The 21,418-nt window shown below is 44.1% G+C and overlaps 2 protein-coding genes across 3 annotated transcripts in view; one reads left to right on the top strand and one right to left on the bottom strand.

The window, feature by feature from the left end:
- Positions 1-8,847, bottom strand: part of trappc11 (trafficking protein particle complex subunit 11) — a 69,416-nt gene extending 60,569 nt beyond the window's left edge. The window contains exon 1 of one of the 2 annotated variants that reach the window (XM_072257708.1): positions 8,747-8,847. The gene's annotated coding sequence lies outside the window, so the exon portion shown is untranslated. Of the gene's footprint in view, positions 1-8,544; positions 8,710-8,746 lie in introns of those variants that run through there. The other variant, XM_072257709.1, reaches the window with a different exon arrangement.
- A 3,097-nt stretch (positions 8,848-11,944) lies between these two features.
- On the top strand, positions 11,945-21,075 carry rwdd (RWD domain containing 4). The gene is made up of 6 exons (XM_072257125.1): positions 11,945-12,105; positions 13,200-13,280; positions 14,823-14,932; positions 15,561-15,711; positions 19,337-19,448; positions 20,949-21,075. Exons 1-6 carry the CDS (start codon positions 12,082-12,084, stop codon positions 21,002-21,004), a joined length of 534 nt encoding a protein of 177 aa, XP_072113226.1. The 5' UTR covers positions 11,945-12,081; the 3' UTR covers positions 21,005-21,075.
- Positions 21,076-21,418: the final 343 nt, after the last annotated feature.

Below are 21,418 nucleotides of genomic sequence, written 5' to 3'. Positions count from 1 at the left end.
GATAGCTGCCTGGATGGTAGGGATATGGCGGGCTATGTTCCTGATGCAGGTCAATGGGAAAAAGCAGTTTAACTGGGTGGCCAGTGCTATCATGTTTGCTGTTGTGTGCTGGGGCAGCAGGCTGAGGGTAGCAGACACCAACAGAATCAACAAACTCATTCGTAAGGCCAGTGATGTTGTGGGGATGGAACTGGACTCTCTCACGGTGGTGTCTGAAAAGAGGATGCTGTCCAAGTTGCATGCCATTTTGGACAATGTCTCCCATCCACTACATAATGTACTGGTTGGGCACAGGAGTACATTCAGCCAGAGACTTATTCCACCGAGATACAACACAGAGCGTCATAGGAAGTCATTCCTGCCTGTGACCATCAAACTTTACAACTCCTCCCTTGGTGAGTCAGACACCTCGAGCCAATAGGCTGGTCCTGGACTTATTTCCAGGCATAATTTACATATTACTATTTAACTATTTATGGTTTTATTACTAATTATTATTTATGGTGCAACTGTAATGAAAACCATTTTCCCCTGGGATCAATAAAGTATGACTATGACTATAACTATGACTATGATTTGACATGGACTAGATGGGCAAAGCATTGAATTACAGTATTGAAATATATAAAGTATATAAAGTATTATATAAAATATATAAAGTATTGAATATAGGAGTTGGGATGTTATGGTGAGGTTGTTTTAGACATTGGGGAGGCCAAATTTGGAGTACAGGTGTCCCCCGCTTTTCGAACGTTCGCTTTACGAAACCTCACTGTTACGAAAGACCTATATTAGTACCCTGTTTTCGCTAAGAGAAGGTGTTTTCACTGTTACGAAAAAATCAGTGCGCAATTAAAAAAAGAATCAGCGCACGCCCCGAGCAGCCGCTCTCCCCCGGATTCGGAACTGCATTCTCGCCAGCATTGCTTAAACACGTGCGTGTGAGCAGCCGTTTGCAAGATGAGTTCTAAGGTATCGGAAAAGCCTGAAAGAGCTCGTAAGGGTGTTACACTTAGCGTAAAACTAGACATAATTAAGCGTTTTGATCGTGGTGAATGAAGTAAGGACTAAGTGAGTTTGGCTTGTGGAAGCTGACGAAGATGATGTTGGAGGTTTTGGCATCCCATGACCAAGAACTGATAGATGAAGAGCTGATGCAATTGGAAGAGGAAAGGATAACAATCGAAACCCAATGAGTAATGATAAAGTACGCCTTTAATATTGAAAGGATACATCGGTTTGGGGGATATTTGCAGGATTACAGTGCTTACAAAGAACTGTATGATAGAAAAATGCACGAGGCTCAGCAGTCAAGCAAGCCTTCCACACAGCCACAGCAGACAACGAACCTCGATCTTCGACATCGAGGCGGGCAGTCATAGGACAAGAGCTGCCTGCTCTAATGGAAACAGATGATGAGATGACACCCCAGTGTCCCACCACCCCAACACCCAGGCCGCGGGTAGATACCAATTCGCGGAGAATGCAGCAGTAGCGGGAGACACACAGCACATCTTTAAGAAAAAGCCGAAATAAACATGCTAATTAATTAGGTGCCGCCCGACATGTAACTGTTGGCCCAGATCAGAGTAAATGTGAGTTGGCTCTTTCCACTTGGATTAGGAGAGATAAATACAAGATGACATGGCTTTTGGGTGAAAGGGGAAAAATTTAGGGGGAACTTCTTCACTCAGAGAGTGGTGTGAGTGCGGAACAAGCTGCCAACTGAAGTGGTAATTGCAGGCTCACTCTTAAGTCTTAAGAACAAATTGGTTAGATACACAGATGGGAGAGGTCTGTAGGGTTATGGACTGGGTGCGGGTCAATGGGACTAGTAGAATAAAGTTTTGGCACAGACTAGAAGGGCCGAATGGCCTGTTTTCTCTGTAGTGTTCTATGGATCTATAAGAAGTTAAAGCGCTTGATTCTGTGCTGCACGTTTCATAGAAACATAGAAAATAGGTGCAGGAGTAGGCCATTCGGCCCTTCGAGCCCGCACCGCGATTTATTATGATCATGGCTGATCATCCAACTCAGAACACCGCCCCAGCCTTCCCTCCATACTCCCTAACCCCCGTAGCCACAAGGGCCATATCTAACTCCCTCTTAAATATAGCCAATGAACTGGCCTCAACTGTTTCCTGTGGCAGAGAATTCCACAGATTCACCACCCTCTGCGTGAAGAAGTTTTTCCTAATCTCGGTCCTAAAAAGCTTCCCCTCTGTCCTCAAACTGTGACCCCTGGTTCTGGACTTCCCCAACATCGGGAACAATCTTCCTGCATCTAGCCTGTCCAATCCCTTTAGGATCTTATACGTTTCAATCAGATCCCCCCTCAATCTTCTAAATTCCAACGAGTACAAGCCTAGTTCATCCAGTCTTTCTTCATATGAAAGTCCTGCCATCCCAGGAATCAATCTGGTGAACCTTCTCTGTACTCCCTCTATGGCAAGGATGTCTTTCCTCAGATTAGGGGACCAAAACTGCACACAATACTCCAGGTGTGGTCTCACCAAGGCCTTGTACAACTGCAGTAGTACCTCCCTGCTCCTGTACTCAAATCCTCTCGCCATAAATGCCAGCATACCATTCGCCTTTTTCACCGCCTGCTGTACCTGCATGCCCACTTTCAATGACTGGTGTATAATGACACCCAGGTCTCGTTGCACCTCCCCTTTTCCTAATCGGCCACCATTCAGATAATAATCTGTTTTCCTATTTTTGCCACCAAAGTGGATAACTTCACATTTATCCACATTAAATTGCATCTGCAATGAATTTGCCCACTCACCCAACCTATCCAAGTCACCCTGCATCCTCTTAGCATCTATGACTCTATTCTAGATAATTTATCTTGTCTACCTACATCTCCTTAACTTCCCTACATCCTGTTCCTTACAACTCACATTGCCACCCAGCTTTCTATCATCAGCGAACTTGGATAAACTACATGTGGTCCCCTAATCCAAAACACTAACATCAAATGTAAGTAGCTAGGGCCATTGCGTGCATGCCAGTTGTACTCTGCTATTCAGAGCCTCAGACTGAAAATGAGCGAACACTCACTTTAGGTTTCTTTCTTTTAATCCACACCATTATATTACCCCAAATCTTAAGAGTTCCAGTTCTGATTTGTAACCCCTTGTGTGGCACCTCAAAGTCCAAATACACCACACCTATTCTGCTAGCTACAATCTCAAATAAACTAACAGATCAGTCAAAGACAGTTTCTTCCATAATTCCATGTTAGCTGTCCCAGAGCTATTACTGAATGCCCTGTTACCACTTCCTTAAATAACAAGCTGCAGCATTTCCTCCACTACTAACGTCTGGTTGAACTGGCCTACAGTTCCCCATTTTCTCTCTTTATCTCACCTGCCCGGCCCCTTTTCATACTTGTTACAATACGGTCTGCAGAAAGCATTGCTCTCTCTTTCAAACTTGATGGCCTGCATCAACTTCGCCAATGCTTTTTGTTAATCTCCGGTCAATTTCTTTCATCCCAGAATTGTTCTTATCCACCAGTTTTGGAGAGTTTTGTTGTGGACTTCCTCTGTGAAAACCAGGTGCAAAATATTCAAAATGGAGACAGAAGCTGCTAAGTTTCTCTGGCAATTTTTAAATACAAAATATTTCTCTGTTATGCCTCAATATGATTCCTTCAGTCTCCATCTGTAAAGAACATTAACTTTTGTTCTTTTCCTTTTTTACAAAATGCATGGAGGTTTTTGCAGTTTCACTTTAATTTTTTGGCAGGATTGCCACATTTAACTTTTCTATTTCTTAGTCAATTATCTACAGGTTTCAGTTATTTAAGCTCAACTAAGAATTAACATCAATTATGAAGGCACAATGCAGACACATTACAAAAATAGCAGTATTTTGCATTTACATGCCACCTTTAGCATAATGTTACAATATCCCAAACATTTTACAAACAGTTATCAAATGAATGGACTTATTCGAGCTGGAGTTCCACTATTAGTGATGTTCCGCAGGGATCTGTGCTGGGATATAAATGACCTGGATGGAAATGGAGACGGGTGGGTTAGTAAGTTTGCAGATGATACCAAGATTGGTGGAGTTGTGGATAGTGTAGAAGACTAGCAATACAGATCAGCTGCAAATATGGGCAGAGAAATAGTAGGTGGAAGTTAACTCAGATAAATGTGAGGTGTTGCACCCCGGTAGGGCAAATAAAAGAAGACAGTACATAGTTCAGAGCAAGACCCTTAGCAGTGTTGCTGAGCAGAGAGATCTTGGGGTCTAAGTTCATAGCTCCATATGAAAGTGGCTACACAGGTCAATAGGGTGGTTAAGGCAGCTAATGGGATGCTTGCTTTTATTAGTTGAGGCATTGAGTTTGAAAGTCAAAAGGTTATATTATAGCTTTATAGAACTCTAGTTAGGCTGCATCTGGAGTATTGCATGCAGTTCTGTTCTCCCCACTATAGGAAGAATGTTGAGGCTTTGGAGAGAGTGCAGAAGAGGTTTACCAGAATGCTGCCTGGTGTAGAGAGCATGTGCTATCACGAGAGCTGGACGAACTTGGGCTGTTTTCCTTGCAGCAATAGAGGCTGAGGGGAGATCTCATAGAAGTTTACAAGCTTATGAGATGCATAGAGAGAGTAGACAGGGAGCATCTTTTTCCTGGGGTAGAAAATTCTAATACCAGAGGGCATTGATTGCATCGGCACTGATCTGGGCCGACAATTACGTGTTAGGCGGCACCTAATTAATTAGCATGTTTATTTCGGCTTTTTTCTTAAAGATGTGCTGTGTGCGTCCCAGCTACCATTGCATTTTCCGCGAATCGGTATCTGTTCGTGGCCTGGGGGTTGGGGTGGTAGGACACTGGGGTGTCATCTCATCGTCGATCAGGGCAGGCAGCTCATCTTCTCCTATGACTGCCTGCCTCGATGTCGAAGGTCGAGGTTCGTCATCTGCTGTGGCTGATGTGGAAGGCTTGCTTGACTGCTGAGCCTCGTGCATTTTGCTATCACACAGTTCTTTAATAAGGACTCAAACCATCCTGCAAATATCCCCTAAACCAACGTACCCTTTCAAAATTAAAGTTGAACTTTATCATTACTCATTCGGTTTCGATTGTTATCCTTTTTTCTTCCAATTGCATCAGCTCTTCATCTGTCAGTTCCTGGTGATGGGATGCCAAAACCTCTTCAACATCATGTTCGTCAGCTTCCACAAGCCAAACTCACGTTGTCCTTACTTCGATCACCACGATCAAAATGCTTAATTATGTCTAGTTTTACCATAAGTGTAACACCCTTACGAGCTCTTTCAGGCTTTTCTGATACCATTTTTTATTTTTTATCGCGCGCTGTATTTTTTTTCGTAACAGTGAAAACACCTTCTGAAAGCGAAAACAGGGTACTATTGTAGGTCTTTCGTAACAGTGAGGTTTCGTAAAGCGAACGTTCGAAAAGCGGGGGACACCTGTATAAGGGATATGGACATTGTGCAGGTAAGAGAGATGAGTTTTTGGGAAGGGGGGTTGATTTTCTTTTTAGGCGCTCAACACAACATTGTGGGCTGAAGGACCTATTGCTATGCTCTACTATTCTATGTTCAATGCTTCTAAATTAAGCATTGGTAACATTAAAGATTAAAGTCTGTCACAAGCCTTGTGGCCCATCAAGCTGGTGCTTATGCCGGTTTCCATGGTGTGAAGCGACTGAGAATACGAGACTCCCCCCACAGAGAGGACGCCAGTCTATCACGAGGTTAACCCCCAGCATTTTTGCCGGTACCCATTCTCAGCTGGGTAGACTGGAGCATTGTGTGGTTAAGTGCCTTGCTCAAGGACACGCACGCTGCCTCAGCCGAGGCTCAAACCCACGACCTTCAGATCGCTAATTGGTAACATGACAGATGGTTATTAGGACTAATAACTCAAAGCACAGTTCCACCAAAATTTTAAAGATAGTTTTCTGGAGGGGAAAAAAAAGACAAACAGAGTGGAGAGTTTTAAGATCAGAATACCACTCCAACAATCAGAATCACAAATGAGGCCTGGTCATACAACCGTATTCTAGCAGGGCCGAATCTGTCATCAACAGAGGGACAACGACAGTCCCAAGTCAAGAGACAGTTATTAATAACAGGACTCAAGCTCATTCCCACCCTCCAAGGGCAGTAACATAATGAACTAGCCTCACTCCCTTACACCAGAGACAGTCACTGAGAGTGGGGCAGGGTCTCCCTCCCCAGAGAAGGTCACTGACAGTGGGGCAGAATCACCCATCCTCCCCTCAAGAGATAGAGAACAAGGTATCCCTCACTCCCCCAAGACAGTCACTGACAGTACGGCAAAGTCTCTCTCCTTCCCCCAGAGAGGGTCACTGACAGTGGGGCAAAGTCTCTCTCCTTCCCCCGGAGAGGGTCACTGACAGTGGGGCAGGGTCTCTCTCCCTCCCCCAGAGACAGTCACTGACAGTGGGGGAGGATCTCTCTCCCTCCCCAGAAACAGTCACTGACAGTGGGGCAGGGTCTCTCTCCCTCCTCTGGAGACAGTCACTGACAGTGGGGCAGGGTCTCTCTCCCTCCCCCAGTGAGTGTCACTGACAGTGGGGCAGGGTCTCTCTCCCCCGCAGTCACTGACAGTGGGGCAGGGTCTCTCTCCCCCGCAGTCACTGACAGTGGGGTAGGGTCTCTCTCCCTCCCCCAGAGACAGTCACTGACAGTGGGGCAGGGTCTCTCTCCCCCACCCGGAGAGGGTCACTGACAGTGGGGCAGGGTCTCTCTCCCTCACCCGAAGACAGTCACTGACAGTGGGTAGGGTCTCTCTCTCTCCCTCCCCGGAGACAGTTACTGCCGGTGGGGCAGGGTCTCTCTCTCCCTCCTCCGGAGACAGTCACTGACAGTGGGGCAGGGTCTCTCTCTCTCCCTCCTCCGGAGACAGTCACTGACAGTGGGGCAGGGTCTCTCTCTCTCTCTCTCTTCTGGAGACAGTCACTGACAGTGGGGCAGGGTCTCTCTCTCTCCCTCCCCCGGTGAGAGTCACTGACAGTGGGGCAGGGTCTCTCTCTCTCCTCCAGAGACAGTCACTGACAGTGGGGCAGGGTCTCTCTCCCTCACCCGGAGACAGTCACTAACAGTGGGGCAGGGTCTCTCTCCCTCACCCGGAGACAGTCACTGACAGTGGGGCAGGGTCTCTCTCCCTCACCCGGAGACAGTCACTGACAGTGGGGCAGGGTCTCTCTCCCTCACCCGGAGACAGTCACTGACAGTGGGGCAGGGTCTCTCTCCCTCACCCGGAGACAGTCACTGACAGTGGGGCAAGGTCTCTCTCTCTCCCTCCTACGGTGACAGTCACTGACAGTGGGGCAGGGTCTCTCTCCCTCACCCGGAGACAGTCACTGACAGTGGGGCAGGGTGTAGCTCCCTCACCCGGAGACAGTCACTGACAGTGGATGAGCAGGGTCTCTCTCCCTCCCCCGGAGACAGTCACTGACAGTGGTGCAAGGTCTCTCTCCCTCCCCCGGAGACAGTCACTGACAGTGGGGCAGGGTCTCTCTCCCTCACCTGGAGACAGTCACTGACAGTGGATGAGCAGGGTCTCTCTCCCTCACCCAGAGACAGTCACTGACAGTGGATGAGCAGGGTCTCTCTCCCTCCCCCGGAGACAGTCACTGACAGTGGGGCAGGGTCTCTCTCCCTCCCCCGGAGACAGTCACTGACAGTGGGGCAGGTTCTCTCTCCCTCCCCCGGAGACAGTCACTGACAGTGGGGCAGGGTGTAGCTCCCTCACCCGGAGACAATCACTGACAGTGGGGCAGGGTGTAGCTCCCTCACCCGGAGACAGTCACTGACAGTGGATGAGCAGGGTCTCTCTCCCTCCCCCGGAGACAGTCACTGACAGTGGATGAGCAGGGTCTCTCTCCCTCCCCCGGAGACAGTCACTGACAGTGGGGCAGGGTCTCTCTCCCTCCTCCGGAGACAGTCACTGACAGTGGGGCAGGGTCTCTCTCCCTCACCCGGAGACAGTCACTGACAGTGGATGAGCAGGGTCTCTCTCCCTCCCCCGGAGACAGTCACTGACAGTGGATGAGCAGGGTCTCTCTCTCCCTCACCCGGAGACAGTCACTGACAGTGGGGCAGGGTCTCTCTCTCCCTCACCCGGAGACAGTCACTGACAGTGGGGCAGGGTCTCTCTCCCTCCCCGGAGACAGTCACTGACAGTGGGGCAGGGTCTCTCTCCCTCACCCGGAGACAGCCACTGACAGTGGATGAGCAGGGTCTCTCTCCCTCACCCGGAGACAGTCACTGACAGTGGGGCAGGGTCTCTCTCTCCCTCACCCGGAGACAGTCACTGACAGTGGGGCAGGGTCTCTCTCCCTCCCCGGAGACAGTCACTGACAGTGGGGCAGGGTCTCTCTCCCTCACCCGGAGACAGCCACTGACAGTGGATGAGCAGGGTCTCTCTCCCTCCCCCGGAGACAGTCACTAACAGTGGATGAGCAGGGTCTCTCTCCCTCCCCCGGAGACAGCCACTGACAGTGGGGCAGGGTGTAGCTCTCTCACCTGGAGACAGTCACTGCCGGTGGGTGAGCCTCCCTCCCTGGAGATGAGCAGAGTAAAGTCTCGCTTCCTACCCTAGAGACATTGACGAACAGTGGGGATCTCCTTCCCCCCGGGAGTCACCGACAGAGTCTCAATGGCATCACCGGACACGGCGATAGCTGATCCCTGTTCCCACCCGATACCCGACGCTGCAGCACAATACCTGACCCAGCCGATCACCTCAGGACTCCATCCGTCCTTCCTCAAACTGAAACTATAGGCCTCCCCAAACACTGCGTGAAGACGTAAAGCGTCAATAGGGGAGGCTCTTCTTGGAGTGACATGACCGTAATCCAATCAGTGGCCAAATGTGTTCCACCCACCCATGGAGCAGTGTGTCACCCCAGTCAGGTGATTTCACACAGTGAGAGCACAAAGAATGAACATCCTGCTGCAGCCCCCTCTACGGATGGGAGGACATGAATCAGAATCAGAACCAGTTTGAATATTAAGTTCAATTGTTACTCAAACTTACACATGAAAACGGTGTTCATCTGAGTTCAAGGTGCAAAGCACAGAACAATCAATCACACAGCACATATTGCACATGTAATTATGATAGCAGAAAAAAACATAATTACAAAACAAAATTAAGGACTATAATATAGCCCAAATCCTTTAGTGACATGGCCTGCAGATTTATGGTGCATAGATGTTGTCCTGGGGCTACGTTTCTGCAAAAACAGGCCACAGTAGTGCCTCAAGTTGCAGTGTGCAGCTGCAGATGACAGCAATCCAACTTGTCTCCCTCTGAGTGAACACTGGAGAGCAGCACTGACCGGAGGAGGAACCAGCCCAGAATCCGTGGCACACAGCCATTTCAGGCACTGCCTTCCTCGGTGGCCTCAACAGGCGACCCTAAGGCATGAATTATGCTTCGCTTGTTGCTCTGGATGCCAGCATGGTATCTTTCATGTCTCCATTTCATGAATGTTTGCTTATTATCAACTATCTCTTGGCTATATGTGGGAATTTTCATGATTTCATGCCTGAGATTTATATTTTAATGGATTGTGTCATTTGTTTTCACTATTTGTGCTGAGGTACTTGATGGCCAACATGAACATGGTAGGCAACAGGGTCTGGTCCTATGCTACATGAGTGCAATAGCATACTTCCACAAGGTTTTCTCTCCATAATGTTCTCACACCTTCAAGGGGGAATATCATAATTATTACCGCATACCCTAAGGTAGCAGAACTTGGGCAACCTTGATAATTGTTCATAAATGCACAGGGACATATCAACCTAAGATTCAGCACTAATTTGCATTGGATTCACAGTCTTGATGGGATCACATGGATCATAGAGACACCTCTTGTGGTGTATGCATAAATCCTCTACCATTTGAAAACTGGAATCATTTGACTACCATCACTTCAGTCTCTAAACCAGCTTCATGCTTCAGCCTGCCTACGTCTATGTTATCCTATTGGTGGACATCCAAATTTAGTTGTAACCTCCCTTGTGTTGTCTCCTGCAAATCCATAATCCAAATTAGTTCTAAAAATAAAATTCACATCTTGTTCATTCAGAAGGAGGAATCTGGAGCAACAAATTATCTGCTGCAGGACTCAAAACATTGACTGTCCATTTCCCTCCATAGATGCTGAGTTTCTCCAGGTTTTTCTTTTGTGCATATTGCCCTAAATTCCAGTATCTGCAGTCTCTTGTATCTCTAGTCTGCTAGAAGAACCTGGCTGAGGACTTCTGTTAGGGGAAGAGATTGTCAATGCTTCAAGTCTGCATTATCTTTTCAGGTGTTCATTTGAATATCTTCATTTTCTCTCCCTGGTCCTTTTGCTTCATTCAAGTAACTATGTTATATTTCCCTACCCACTACCCATCTCTCCTTTTGTCTAAGCTGCATGCAGACCACCAATGCATTAGCTACAGAATGCTCAACCAGGAGCATATGCAGCCAAGATGTTGAACGAGGATGTACCGATACCAGGTGTGAACTAGGTAACCTGCTCACCAGTGGGGGACTATTCAAAGTCAAAGTCGAGTTTTGTCATATGCATATACAATAAGCAACTTACCTGCAGCACATCACATAGCATTATATACAAATATATAAAGTATAAATTATACACATTATACACATTCTTTAGAAGAAAGAATGCAATTCTTTCCAAAAGAAGAGGTTGGTTCTATAGCGCTGAGTGGTGCAACAGCAACCACCTCTCACTCAATGTCAGCAAGACCAAGAAGATGAATATTGACTTCAGGAGGAGGAAACCAGAGGTCCAGGAGTCAATCCTCATTGGGGGATCAGAAGTGGAGAGGGTCAGCAACTTTAAATTCCTCGGTGTTATCATTTCAGAGAATCTGTCCTGGGCCCAGCACTTAAGTGCCATTACAAAGAAATCACGGTAGCACCTCTGCTTTTTAGAAGTGTGCGAATATTCAGCATGTCATCTAAAACTTTGACAAAATAGATGTGTGGTGGAGAGTATATTGACTAGTTGCATTTTTGTATAGTAGGGGAATTAAGGGTTATGGGGAAAAGGCAGGTAGGTGGTGCGGTCAGATCAGCCGTGATCTTACTGAATGGTGGAGCAGGCTTGACGGATGGATGGGCTGCTTCTGCTCCTATTTCTTATGCTCCTATGTTATCACTGAGCACTGTTTTACGAAAGCAGCATCCGTCATCGTCAGTGACCCTCATCATCCACAACATGTTCTCTTCTCATTGCTGCCATCAAGAAGTAGGTACAGGAGCCTCAGGACCTGTACCACCAGGTTCAGGAACAGTTATTACCCCCCAATCATAAGGCTCTTGAACCAGAAGGGATCATTTTACTCATCTCATCACTGAACTTTTCCCGCAACCCATGGATTCACCTTCAAGGACTCTTTATCTCATGTTCTTAATATTTATTATTTATTTATATATGCATGTATGTATGCATTTATTCCTCTTTTCTTTCTTTTTGTATTTGCACAGTTTATTGTTTTTATGCACATTAGTTGTCCACCCTGTTGGTCTTTCATTGATTTTATTGTGTTTCTTGTATTTTCTGTGATTGCCCTCAAGAGAATGAATCCCAGGGTTGTATATGGGGAAATATATGTACTTTGGTAATACATTTACTTTAAACTTTGAATTAGAACAGGGACTATAGGAAGTGTCTGTCCAGATAGAGTCGACGGAGTGGGAGACCTGCTCATAGCTGTCAGTGAATACCTGAGGCTATAAACATGCTAGGTGCCTGTCACTAAACGAAGGGACCCACGGCCACATCGAGGGAGCATGGGAGTCCGATCACGTGACACTCGCAGGCGACCGTACAAAATAAGCAATTGATTGGCCGAATATGCCGCCGTCGCGACCAATGGAGTGCGGCGCGAAGGGGTCAAAGGGCAAACAGCAGCGAGCAGTCAGGCCGGGCGGAAAGGAGTGCCTGTTGCCTCCGGTGGACGCTTTGCTGAACCGAGCCCTCCCGGGGTGGGTGGATGGAGGTTGCTCGGCTCTGACACCGCCTGGTAACTGTGATGGCAACCAACGAAGACCAGACGGTGAGAGCCGCCGCGCATCGGAGCCGCACTGCGGCCACCGAGTCCGACCTTTCGCGTGCTTGAGCCGGCCAGCCGACAGGCTCTCTCCCCAGTGCCGGGGGCGTGGCGACTCTGCCTGCTTGCTGCTTCTCTTGGTGGTCCCTGGGGCTCCGAAGGTCACCCGGTCTGCGTACCACATGGTTTCAGTCAATGGCTAACGTCAAAATGCCAGCGGTGCGAATACGGGAACTTTTCTGATACATCCCATTGCTGGAAATAAGACCTGAAAATGCTCCTGACAGCTACTGTGGAGAGTGGAGCAGAGTTAGCGTTACAAATCAATAACCTCTTCATCGATTTGGAAGTGTAATTCCCTTTCTCACTCTGCAGATACCGAGTGATTCCACCGTTTGCTACTCTGTTCCCGGATTTCTAACATCCTCAATACATTGGTGCTGCATCTCAAAGCAGGGCAAATCAAAGTTGGAGTCCGCATGCTGCATTTTTCCCCTCGTACTGTAGTTTCCCCGTTTGCTTCTTTCCACCGTTCTAATACAATATGATTTCTTAAACTGAACAAGTGAAGAATTTTGCTCAGAATTGGTGATGATTGTTGGTTTTGTAACTAGGTCAAAATCTTTTTCTCACATGGATACCTGTGATTCAGAAAGGGTGCCTCATTTCCACCTTTGCAAGACCAATGAATCGCTAAATAAATGGAGACAATGTAACAACCTCATTCACCTATTGAACGTTATGTCCAAAAAGTCAGAGGATCACATGAAAATTGTCTGTGTAGATTTTGCTTAAGTTCCAGCTTGTCCTTGTATGATTCTGAAAGAGAAAAATCACATTGTGGTACATTGTTTATGGACATTTATAGAAACTTGCTAGAGATTTATGGAAGATGCTTAAAATCTCAAGGATAGACTGTCAAAATTCAATTCAAGCTACATCTGAGGAAAGAAAAACAATGTTTATTAGATTTATGAATTTGTTTCTTGTGCTCATTAAATGCTATGAAACTTCATTCAAATAATCTAATTTGGGGTTATGATTTTACAGTTAGAGAGTGTGTGTCATTTTTAATATTGTAATGAGATTTTTATTTTCAGATGGAGCTTGAAGCTCTGCGCTCCATTTATGAAGGAGATGAATGTTTTAAAGAACTCAGTCCAACATCTTTTCAGTATCGGGTGAGTATAGGATGGATTTTGGTACAACTACCCTATAAGTATATAGTATTTAGTGATTATAAGTTAATGTTTTTGCTGATTATTGATTCTTTACTTCATTGTGTTGTATCTTCAGATTCTACTTGTATGCTGGATACATTAGTGAAAGATACATTCTTGTAGCTGACTTGTAGCATCCATCAATTTAATAGTGACATGAATCAAATAAATTCATATTGGAGTGATTGTGAAGTATGGGTGTGATTAGAAATATATATCTATCAAAATGATCATGAAGTATGGGTATAGTTGGAAAAAGGATTAAACGTAAGCACACAATATTTTTGAGATTTTTCTCAAAACACCTATTTTGTACCAAAAACAAAAGCTTCCTACAGCAATTCATCAGAATAATTTTGAAGTTAGGCATCCGTTAGTCTCGTGAGACCATGGATTTGCACCTTGGAAGGTTTCCAGGGCACAGGCCAGGGCAAAGGTTGTATGGAAAACGGGCAATTGCCCATGCTGCAAGTCTTCCCTCTCCACGCCACCAATGTTGTCCAAGGGAAGGGCACTAGGGCAATGTGTCGTCACAGAGCAATGTGTGGTTAAATGTCTTGCTCAAGGACACAACACACTGCCTCAGCTGAGGCTCAAACTAGCGACCTTCAGATCACTAGACCAACGCCTTAACCACTTGGCCACGCGCCGACACACATTTTGCAGTATAACTAAAGCAAAGTATAACAAAGAAGCATAATCTGATTTTAATGGCTACATTAACACATTTGGTCTTGTACTGAGTGTTTATTTATTACGTTCTACCAACCCTTCTCATTTTCTCTGAAAGATAACTTTCTTTCTTTCTCGGTTTTGATGAAGGGTCTTGGATCTTCAATAACACACATAATGCGCTGGAGGAACTCAGAAGGTCAGGCTGCACCCATGGATGGGAATAAACAGTTGATGTTTTGGGCCGAGACCCTTCATCAGAATCTTCAGTGTTATGTTTCTCTTTCCGTTGGTGCTGCCTGATCTCCTGGGTGTTTCAAGTGTTGTTTTCTTTAGGAATGCTTTTTTATTTCAAAACCACTAACTTGTATAAAAGCATTCCCATGATAATTGACCATAATTGTTACCAATTGCTGATGTTTGAGCATTGTCACAAGAACATAACTTGCCCATTGTGGAGCCAATTATTTTATTTTTACTACTTGTGGAAAAAATGACCAGGTGGGTTCTGCAGCATGAATGTGATTTGCTGCACTGGATAATTGCCTGGTGACAAAATTGAAATTCCAAATACTTCTCTCTCCTATCTTCCAATTTTATCCTTCTCTTAATTATTTTACTTGATTGTAATAGAGGGAAAGTTGCGGGGGGGGGCAGTGTAACAAAATGGTGATCATTATGCAATAAATAACTGGAGATGGATGTTAAAAGTTCTTAAGAATATCCAATGTATGAATAATTGTTGACAAAAAATGTTGTCTCATCATATCTTCACTTCACTACCAGTATCAAATTTAACTTTGATTTCTATTTTGTTTTGTTACATTTTAGATAGGTAACCTTGGCGACCCTAAAGCCTTCCTGCTAGAAATTTCATGGCCTGAAATGTATCCAGAAATGGCCCCAAACATATCATTGAATGCCTTCTTCAATAATAGCATGTAAGAGTTCGAAACTGGTTCAGTACAGAGTTCTGAATGACTTGATCTCACTTCAGTTTCTAAAGAATCTGAAATGTCCTTAGTGAATTAAAATCTAGTGGTAATTTTTGAACTGAATTGCTCTCAATTTAAGAATTATTTACTTTTTTTAAAAAGTATAGACATAACAGTTACTATTTTGATAATAGATTTTCTGCTCCATATGTTGCAATAAGGCCAGTCCAGTGTAACTTGTTGACATATTATGAAGTTATTACTGATGTACAATGTAACTGCTCAGCAGTGTGGTTTATAGCTATCCTTGTACAAACTTTAATGTATACAAAACATATTTCCCAAAATTTCACCCATGTATGCAGTGGTGTAAATGAATATCTGCCCATTCAGTTATGATTGTCAACTGTTTTCTATCCTGTACTTGACTCAAGTTTAGTCAGACTTTCTGCCCTGTCTCTGTTGAACGTTGATTTTGATGTCACTTGCAATGGTTGGAAGCTTTTATAAAGATCTGGCAGAACTTATTGAATTACTTTGTTAATTAAAAACCACAACTTGTATTGGAATTGTATATTACTCAATATGGTAAACCATTGGATTATATCTTTTACATGTTTTGTGTATTCATCAGTTCTACATCAGTGAAGCAAAATATAATAGCCAAACTGCAGGAGCAGATTGAAGTAAATCTTGGGACAGCCATGATGTACACACTGTTTGAATGGGCTAAAGAGAATCAAGAGCAACTCATGGAAAACCACCGACCAGTAGTCAATACAGTCGTAAGTCTAATGTAAAAACCCCGCAATATATAGTCTTTCTTTTAACAGGAACAATTCCTGAGTGATCTGGTGCTGCTAAAATGTTATGTCATGGACTTGGACTGTGATAATATAGTCACATTTATGCAGTTAATATTTCTGTTCATAGGACAAATGACTCTGAAATGTAAGGTGATTTATGAAATACTGTGCTGTCAGGCTTTAAATTGTGTGCAGAATCAGTCAGATTTATTTTCACTGACTTATGATGTGAAATTTGTTGAAGGTTCTCAGTGACAGGTGCAGTCACCTTGAGGCACTGCCCCTTTAAGGTGTTCTCAATGATGGGGAGTATTGTGCCATGTTGGAGCTAGTTAACACTACAACCCTCTGCAGCTTCTCTTGTGATCCTGTGCATTGGAGCTTCCATGCCAGGGTGCAGAATCAGGATCAGCTTTATTATCAGCATGTGTTGTTGAATTTGTTAACTTAGCAGCAGCAGTTCATTGCAATACATAATATAGAAGAAAATGAAAAAAATAAATTAATAAGTAAATTAATTACAGTATATGTATATTGAATAGATTAAAAATCATGCAAAAACAAGAATAATATGTATTTTTAAAAAGTGAGGTAATGGATTCAAAGTCCATTTAGGGATCTCATGGCAGAGGGGAAGAAGCTGTTCCTGAATCGCTGAGTGTGCGCTTTCAGGCTTCTGTACCTCCTACCTGGTAGTAACAATGAGAAAAGGGCCTGCCCTGGGTGCTGGGGGTCCTTAATAATGGAAACTGACTTTCTGAGACACCGCTCCTTGAAGATATCCTGGGTACTTTGTAGGTCCATACCAGACAGTGATGCAGCCTGTCAAAATGATCTCCACGGTACATCTATAGAAGTTTTTGAGTGTTTTATTGACATACCAAATCTCTTCTAATGAAGTATACTAGCTGTCTTACCGTTTTTACAGCTGCATCGATATGCTGGGACCAGGTTAGGTCCTCAGAGATCTTGACACCCAGGAACTTGGTTGCACACTCTCTCCACTTCTGATCCTTCTGAGGATTGGTTTGTGTTCCTTCTTCTTACCCTTCCTGAAGACCACAATCTGCTCTTTCATGTTACTGGCGTTGAGTGCCAGGGTGTTGCTGTGACGCCACTCCACTAGTTAGCATATTTTGCTCCTGTATGCCCTCTCGTCACCACCTGAGATTCTACCAACAATGCTTGTATCTTCAGTAAATTTATAGATGGTATTTGAGCTATGCCTAGCCATACAGTCATGGGTATAGAGAGAGTGGGCTAAGCACACACCCCTGAGGTGCACCAGTGTTGATTGTCAGCAAGGAGGAGATATTATCACCAATCCGCACAGATTGTGGTCTTCCGGTTAGGAAGTCGAGGATCCAATTGCAGAGGGAGGTACAGAGGCTCAGATTCTGTAACTTACCAATCACAATTGTGGGAATGATGGTGGTGGTGTTGTGATGCAAGAGGTCAGAATGCTGTCCATCATACACCTGTGACATTTGCAGTTGTCTTTGGTGATATACCAAATCTCCTCAAGGTCCTGAATAGAGCTGTTAGGGTGCTATCTTCATCAATCCGTTGGACCCAGAATAGATTCCCTGAGATGTTTATGCCCAAGAACTTAAAGCTGCTCTCCTTTTCCATGGCTCACCTGTCAATGATGACCGGTGTGTGGTCTCCTGACTTTCCCTTTCTTGAAATCCACAATCATTTCCTTGGTCTTGCTGATATTGAGTGCAAGGTTGCTGTTGTGATGCCAGTCTCTCAGTCCTGCATGTTCCTTGGCACACTTGGTCTTGCCTTTAAGCATTAGGTCGTTTAAATGCAGGAAAACAAACTTACATTTTTAAAGTGGATTTCACAGCCATCAGACTTTCTTATGTGATACAATTGAATTGTGCTTTTTTGTTAGAGTGTGGAAGACAACAGCCAGTTGATACACACAAAAAATTAAATTCATTAAGGCTATTCATTGTGTAATAAGTGCAGTATGCATGTATTAAGCAGAAACAGACCCCTCACCAGTTTATTTTTGGAAAAATGTGTAGAGTCACTGAAGCAAATGCTTGATGTTCAGTCACACATTTCTGTATGTGAGATAGAAGAGAGACTACAGATGTCGTAAGTCGGGAGCAACACACCAAATACTGGCAGAACTTAGCAGATCAGGCAGCGTCAATGGAGGGAAATACACAATTGACGTATTGGGTCAAGATCCTTTATCAGGATTGGAAAGAAAGGATATAGCCTATATATTTTAAAAAAAAAAGTTGGAGAATGTAGATAGGGGAGAGGGAAGGAGTGAAGCAAAAGCTGGCAAGTGTTAGGTAATTCAAGATGAAAACGGATTGATAGGAAAGTGGGGGGAGAGAGTAGGAATGATGTATGAATCTGAGTTAACAGATGGAAGTGGTAAAGTGGACCATGCAATAAAGACAAGGAGTCAAGGATTACAGTGTGTTCAGAGGGGCTAAGGCTGGAGTAGCTGAGGGGAGTAGTGAAGTCAAGGTAGTTAATGTCCCATCAACTGTTGGAGATGAAAGTATCCAGAGCAGCCAACCACTCCACAAGCTTGCACATCCATAATCTCATCCACCATCTCCAAAGGCATCCCACCATGACCCTCCCCTCCCCTCTCTTTCCACAGGGTCAATCTCTCTGTGACTGCTTGTCTATTTTCACTCCCCACTGATTCCCCTCCAGGCACTTATCCCTGCAACGGTGTTATGAGTTACATCTTTCCCTACTACACTACCCCTCACTGCCAGTTAATGCCCCCAAAAACCCATCCCAGTGAGCAGCACTTCACATGTGAATCCATTGATGTAATTTGTTGCATCTGATGTAACCTCTGCATGGGTAAGACTTGATAGAGTTTGGGGTGTAGTTTCATTGAGCACCTTTGCTCTGCCTGCCATGTCAGCTAGGATCTCCCAGTGGCCAGCCATCTTAACTCCATTTTCCAATCTCATCAACATGTCTGTCCTTAGCTTCTGCCAAATTGAGGCTAGATGCAGATTAAAGGAACAGGAGCTCATATTCTGCCACGGTAATCTCCAATCTGACAGCATGAAACAAGTTTTTCTTATTTATGGTAACTACTTCCTTCTGTCCATTTTTAACCCTTAATCTAAACCTCTGTCCATTTTTGACCCTTTTTTTCCACTGGCCCCATCCTTTCTTTCCCTCCTGTATCCCTCTCAATCTACCTTTCACCCATACATTCCTCCTTCCTGATTCTTGTTCTCACCTCTTCCCTATTCCATGGTTCACTGTCTTCTTATCAGGTTCCATCTTCAATCCTACTTCCATCATTCCCATTCTCCCCCTTCTTCACTTTCCTATCATTCCCCTCTTACCTGGATCCACCCTCCCCACCCCCACACCTTTGCCCACCTTTTTATACTGCCTACCCTCCCCTCTTTCTTTCCAGTCCCAATGAAAGATCTCAACTGTCTATTTCTCTCCATAGGTGCTCGCTATGCTCTCTTCCTCCAGCATGTTGTGTGTTGCTCTGGACAGGAGCCAGTTGATGTTAGTAGTCATTTGTTATGGAGAGGATGAAGAGGATTCGTTAAATGATTTGGTATTAATATAAAATTTAATTTCTCTGTAGACCACGTCAACGGATGAAAATTCTGTAACTACAAATATTTCTGTGGCTAAGAAAAAAGAGAAAAAAGAACACTTGTCAAAGTCGCAAAAGAAAAAGTTGGCTGATAAAACAGGTTTGGAATTCTGCAATGATACATTTATTAAATGTTGTGTGCTCGCAGTTGTGATATATCACTCATTGCTTCTGCAATGCGATTAGGAGTTAGGAAGATGTTGTTTTAAATAATATTCCAGTTTTATTTAACTGCAAAATGATTATTATAAAACAGCTCTACCAATCAAGTACAAATTTTTCTCTAGCAGACATCTACTTGGGTTCTGTTGTATCAGCTACCATTACTGAAGTTGGTTCCCTTCATTCTATATCTGCTAATAGGAACTTCCAAGTATACATTTTCTTTGAGTCCTCTGCCTGTGTGAATTTGTTACTAAAAGGAGCTCTGAATTAACATTAGCATCACAAACACAAGGAAATCTGCAGATGCTAGAATTTCAAGCAACACACACAAAAGTTGCTGGTGAACGCAGCAGGCCAGGCAGCATCTCTCGGATCTCCCCCTCCCACTTTCAAATCTTTTACTAGCTCTTCTTTCAGTTAGTCCTGACAAAGGGTCTCGGCCTGTGCTGCCTGGCCTGCTGCGTTCAGCAGCAACTTTTATGTGTAGTTGTCTGAATTAACATTAGCAAGTTCCATTCTATATTGAATTTGTTCACATGCTATTTTCTGATCCCATACCAGCTTAACTCTCTTCTGGACAGTGATCATTCAGCCATTGGAAACATTTTTAACCCCTTCAAAGCCCTTCTCAATTTTAAAGAGCTATCCAAATTTGGGAAATGAATCCTTAGGGGAATAACCCCATTTTCTCCGTATACCTACGGATCTAGAATCCCTTGTTCTTGGAACTTTATTCTGCAATTTTGCCCAAGTACTGTGCTTGGAACTGTACATATTACTCTGCTTGAGAAATACCTGCCACATTTCCACACTGCATTTTAGCTGCCACGGATTCACCTGTTCTATCAGATTGAGTATGCTGCCTTGACATTTCTTTGCCATATTTGCGAATTGCTATCCATTTGCAAATTTTGCAATTTTCCCTTGTATCCCAAATCTAGTAATGCATTTATCGGAACGTTATCATTTTGATGAATCACGCTGTTTTCCTCCCTTAAGCCCAAGAGGTGCAACTTTATTTTTCTCTCCCTATCCAGTTCTGTCCCTATAAAAGTATTGTCCCTTTTAACTGAATGGTTTCAATTTTCCTTATTATAACCCATCTATTTTAATTTTCTTTGTCATTATTAAAGGTCCACAGTAAAATCTTTTGTTCACAAAGGCAGTATGGGCCAAGCTCATTGCAGATCCCAACTGGCAAAGTAGATGGAGGCTACTGTAGAATTCTTTGAATTGAACTTCGATTTAATGTTCTCAAAGTTGTGTAGCTCACTAAATTCACATTAAATATTAGCCAGGTATGGGGATGGTAGAGCTGACTGAATTGGCAGAGTTATGAAAATTTCCAGAGGAAGGAATGTGAAAGAAAGAAACGCAACTGCTTGAATCTTGCAGTGAGAATAATTTTAAGTTCTGTCTCTGACTTTTCCATCAGATAACCGAGGGGAACTGCCACGAGGATGGAATTGGGTGGATGTCATTAAGGTATAGCATTGACTTTTTGTTAAGAATTTCAGCATTATAGAGACCACACATCTGACTATAGGATGAAAGGGAAGCAATCAACACATTGCACAAAAAGTTGTTAGATATGATTTAAAAATAAATGAAATTTATTGCAATTGCCAAACTTTTAGAATTGTTTATCAATTATAAGCATTTCAATTACTGATATTTTTTTATTTTCTTTCAAATATCTGTTGTCTGATGGATGTCTTTGTTCCTGGACATGCAGCATGTAAGTCTTTATTTGTTTTTAAAATATGATGCACCAGAAGTAATTTATCCTGTGCAGGCTGTTAGGCTCAACTGGGCTAACCTCGTAAATATTGCATTTATAAAAGCAGTTCAAGGGATTGGTATCCTGAAGGAAGGGAATTGCTTCCTAACACCTAAAAGCCCTCT

Source organism: Mobula birostris, chromosome 5, assembly GCF_030028105.1.
Source record: "Mobula birostris isolate sMobBir1 chromosome 5, sMobBir1.hap1, whole genome shotgun sequence".
NCBI lineage: Eukaryota > Metazoa > Chordata > Chondrichthyes > Myliobatiformes > Myliobatidae > Mobula > Mobula birostris.
This window is presented reverse-complemented; position numbering and strand designations above follow the sequence as displayed.

Coding starts and splice junctions, on each gene's coding strand:
- rwdd (XM_072257125.1), top strand. CDS start 12,082: ATGGCAACCAACGAAGACCAGACG. Junction 13,281..14,822: donor CAACATCTTTTCAGTATCGG/GTGAGTATAGGA, acceptor GTTACATTTTAG/ATAGGTAACCTTGGCGACCC. Junction 14,933..15,560: donor GCCTTCTTCAATAATAGCAT/GTAAGAGTTCGA, acceptor TGTATTCATCAG/TTCTACATCAGTGAAGCAAA.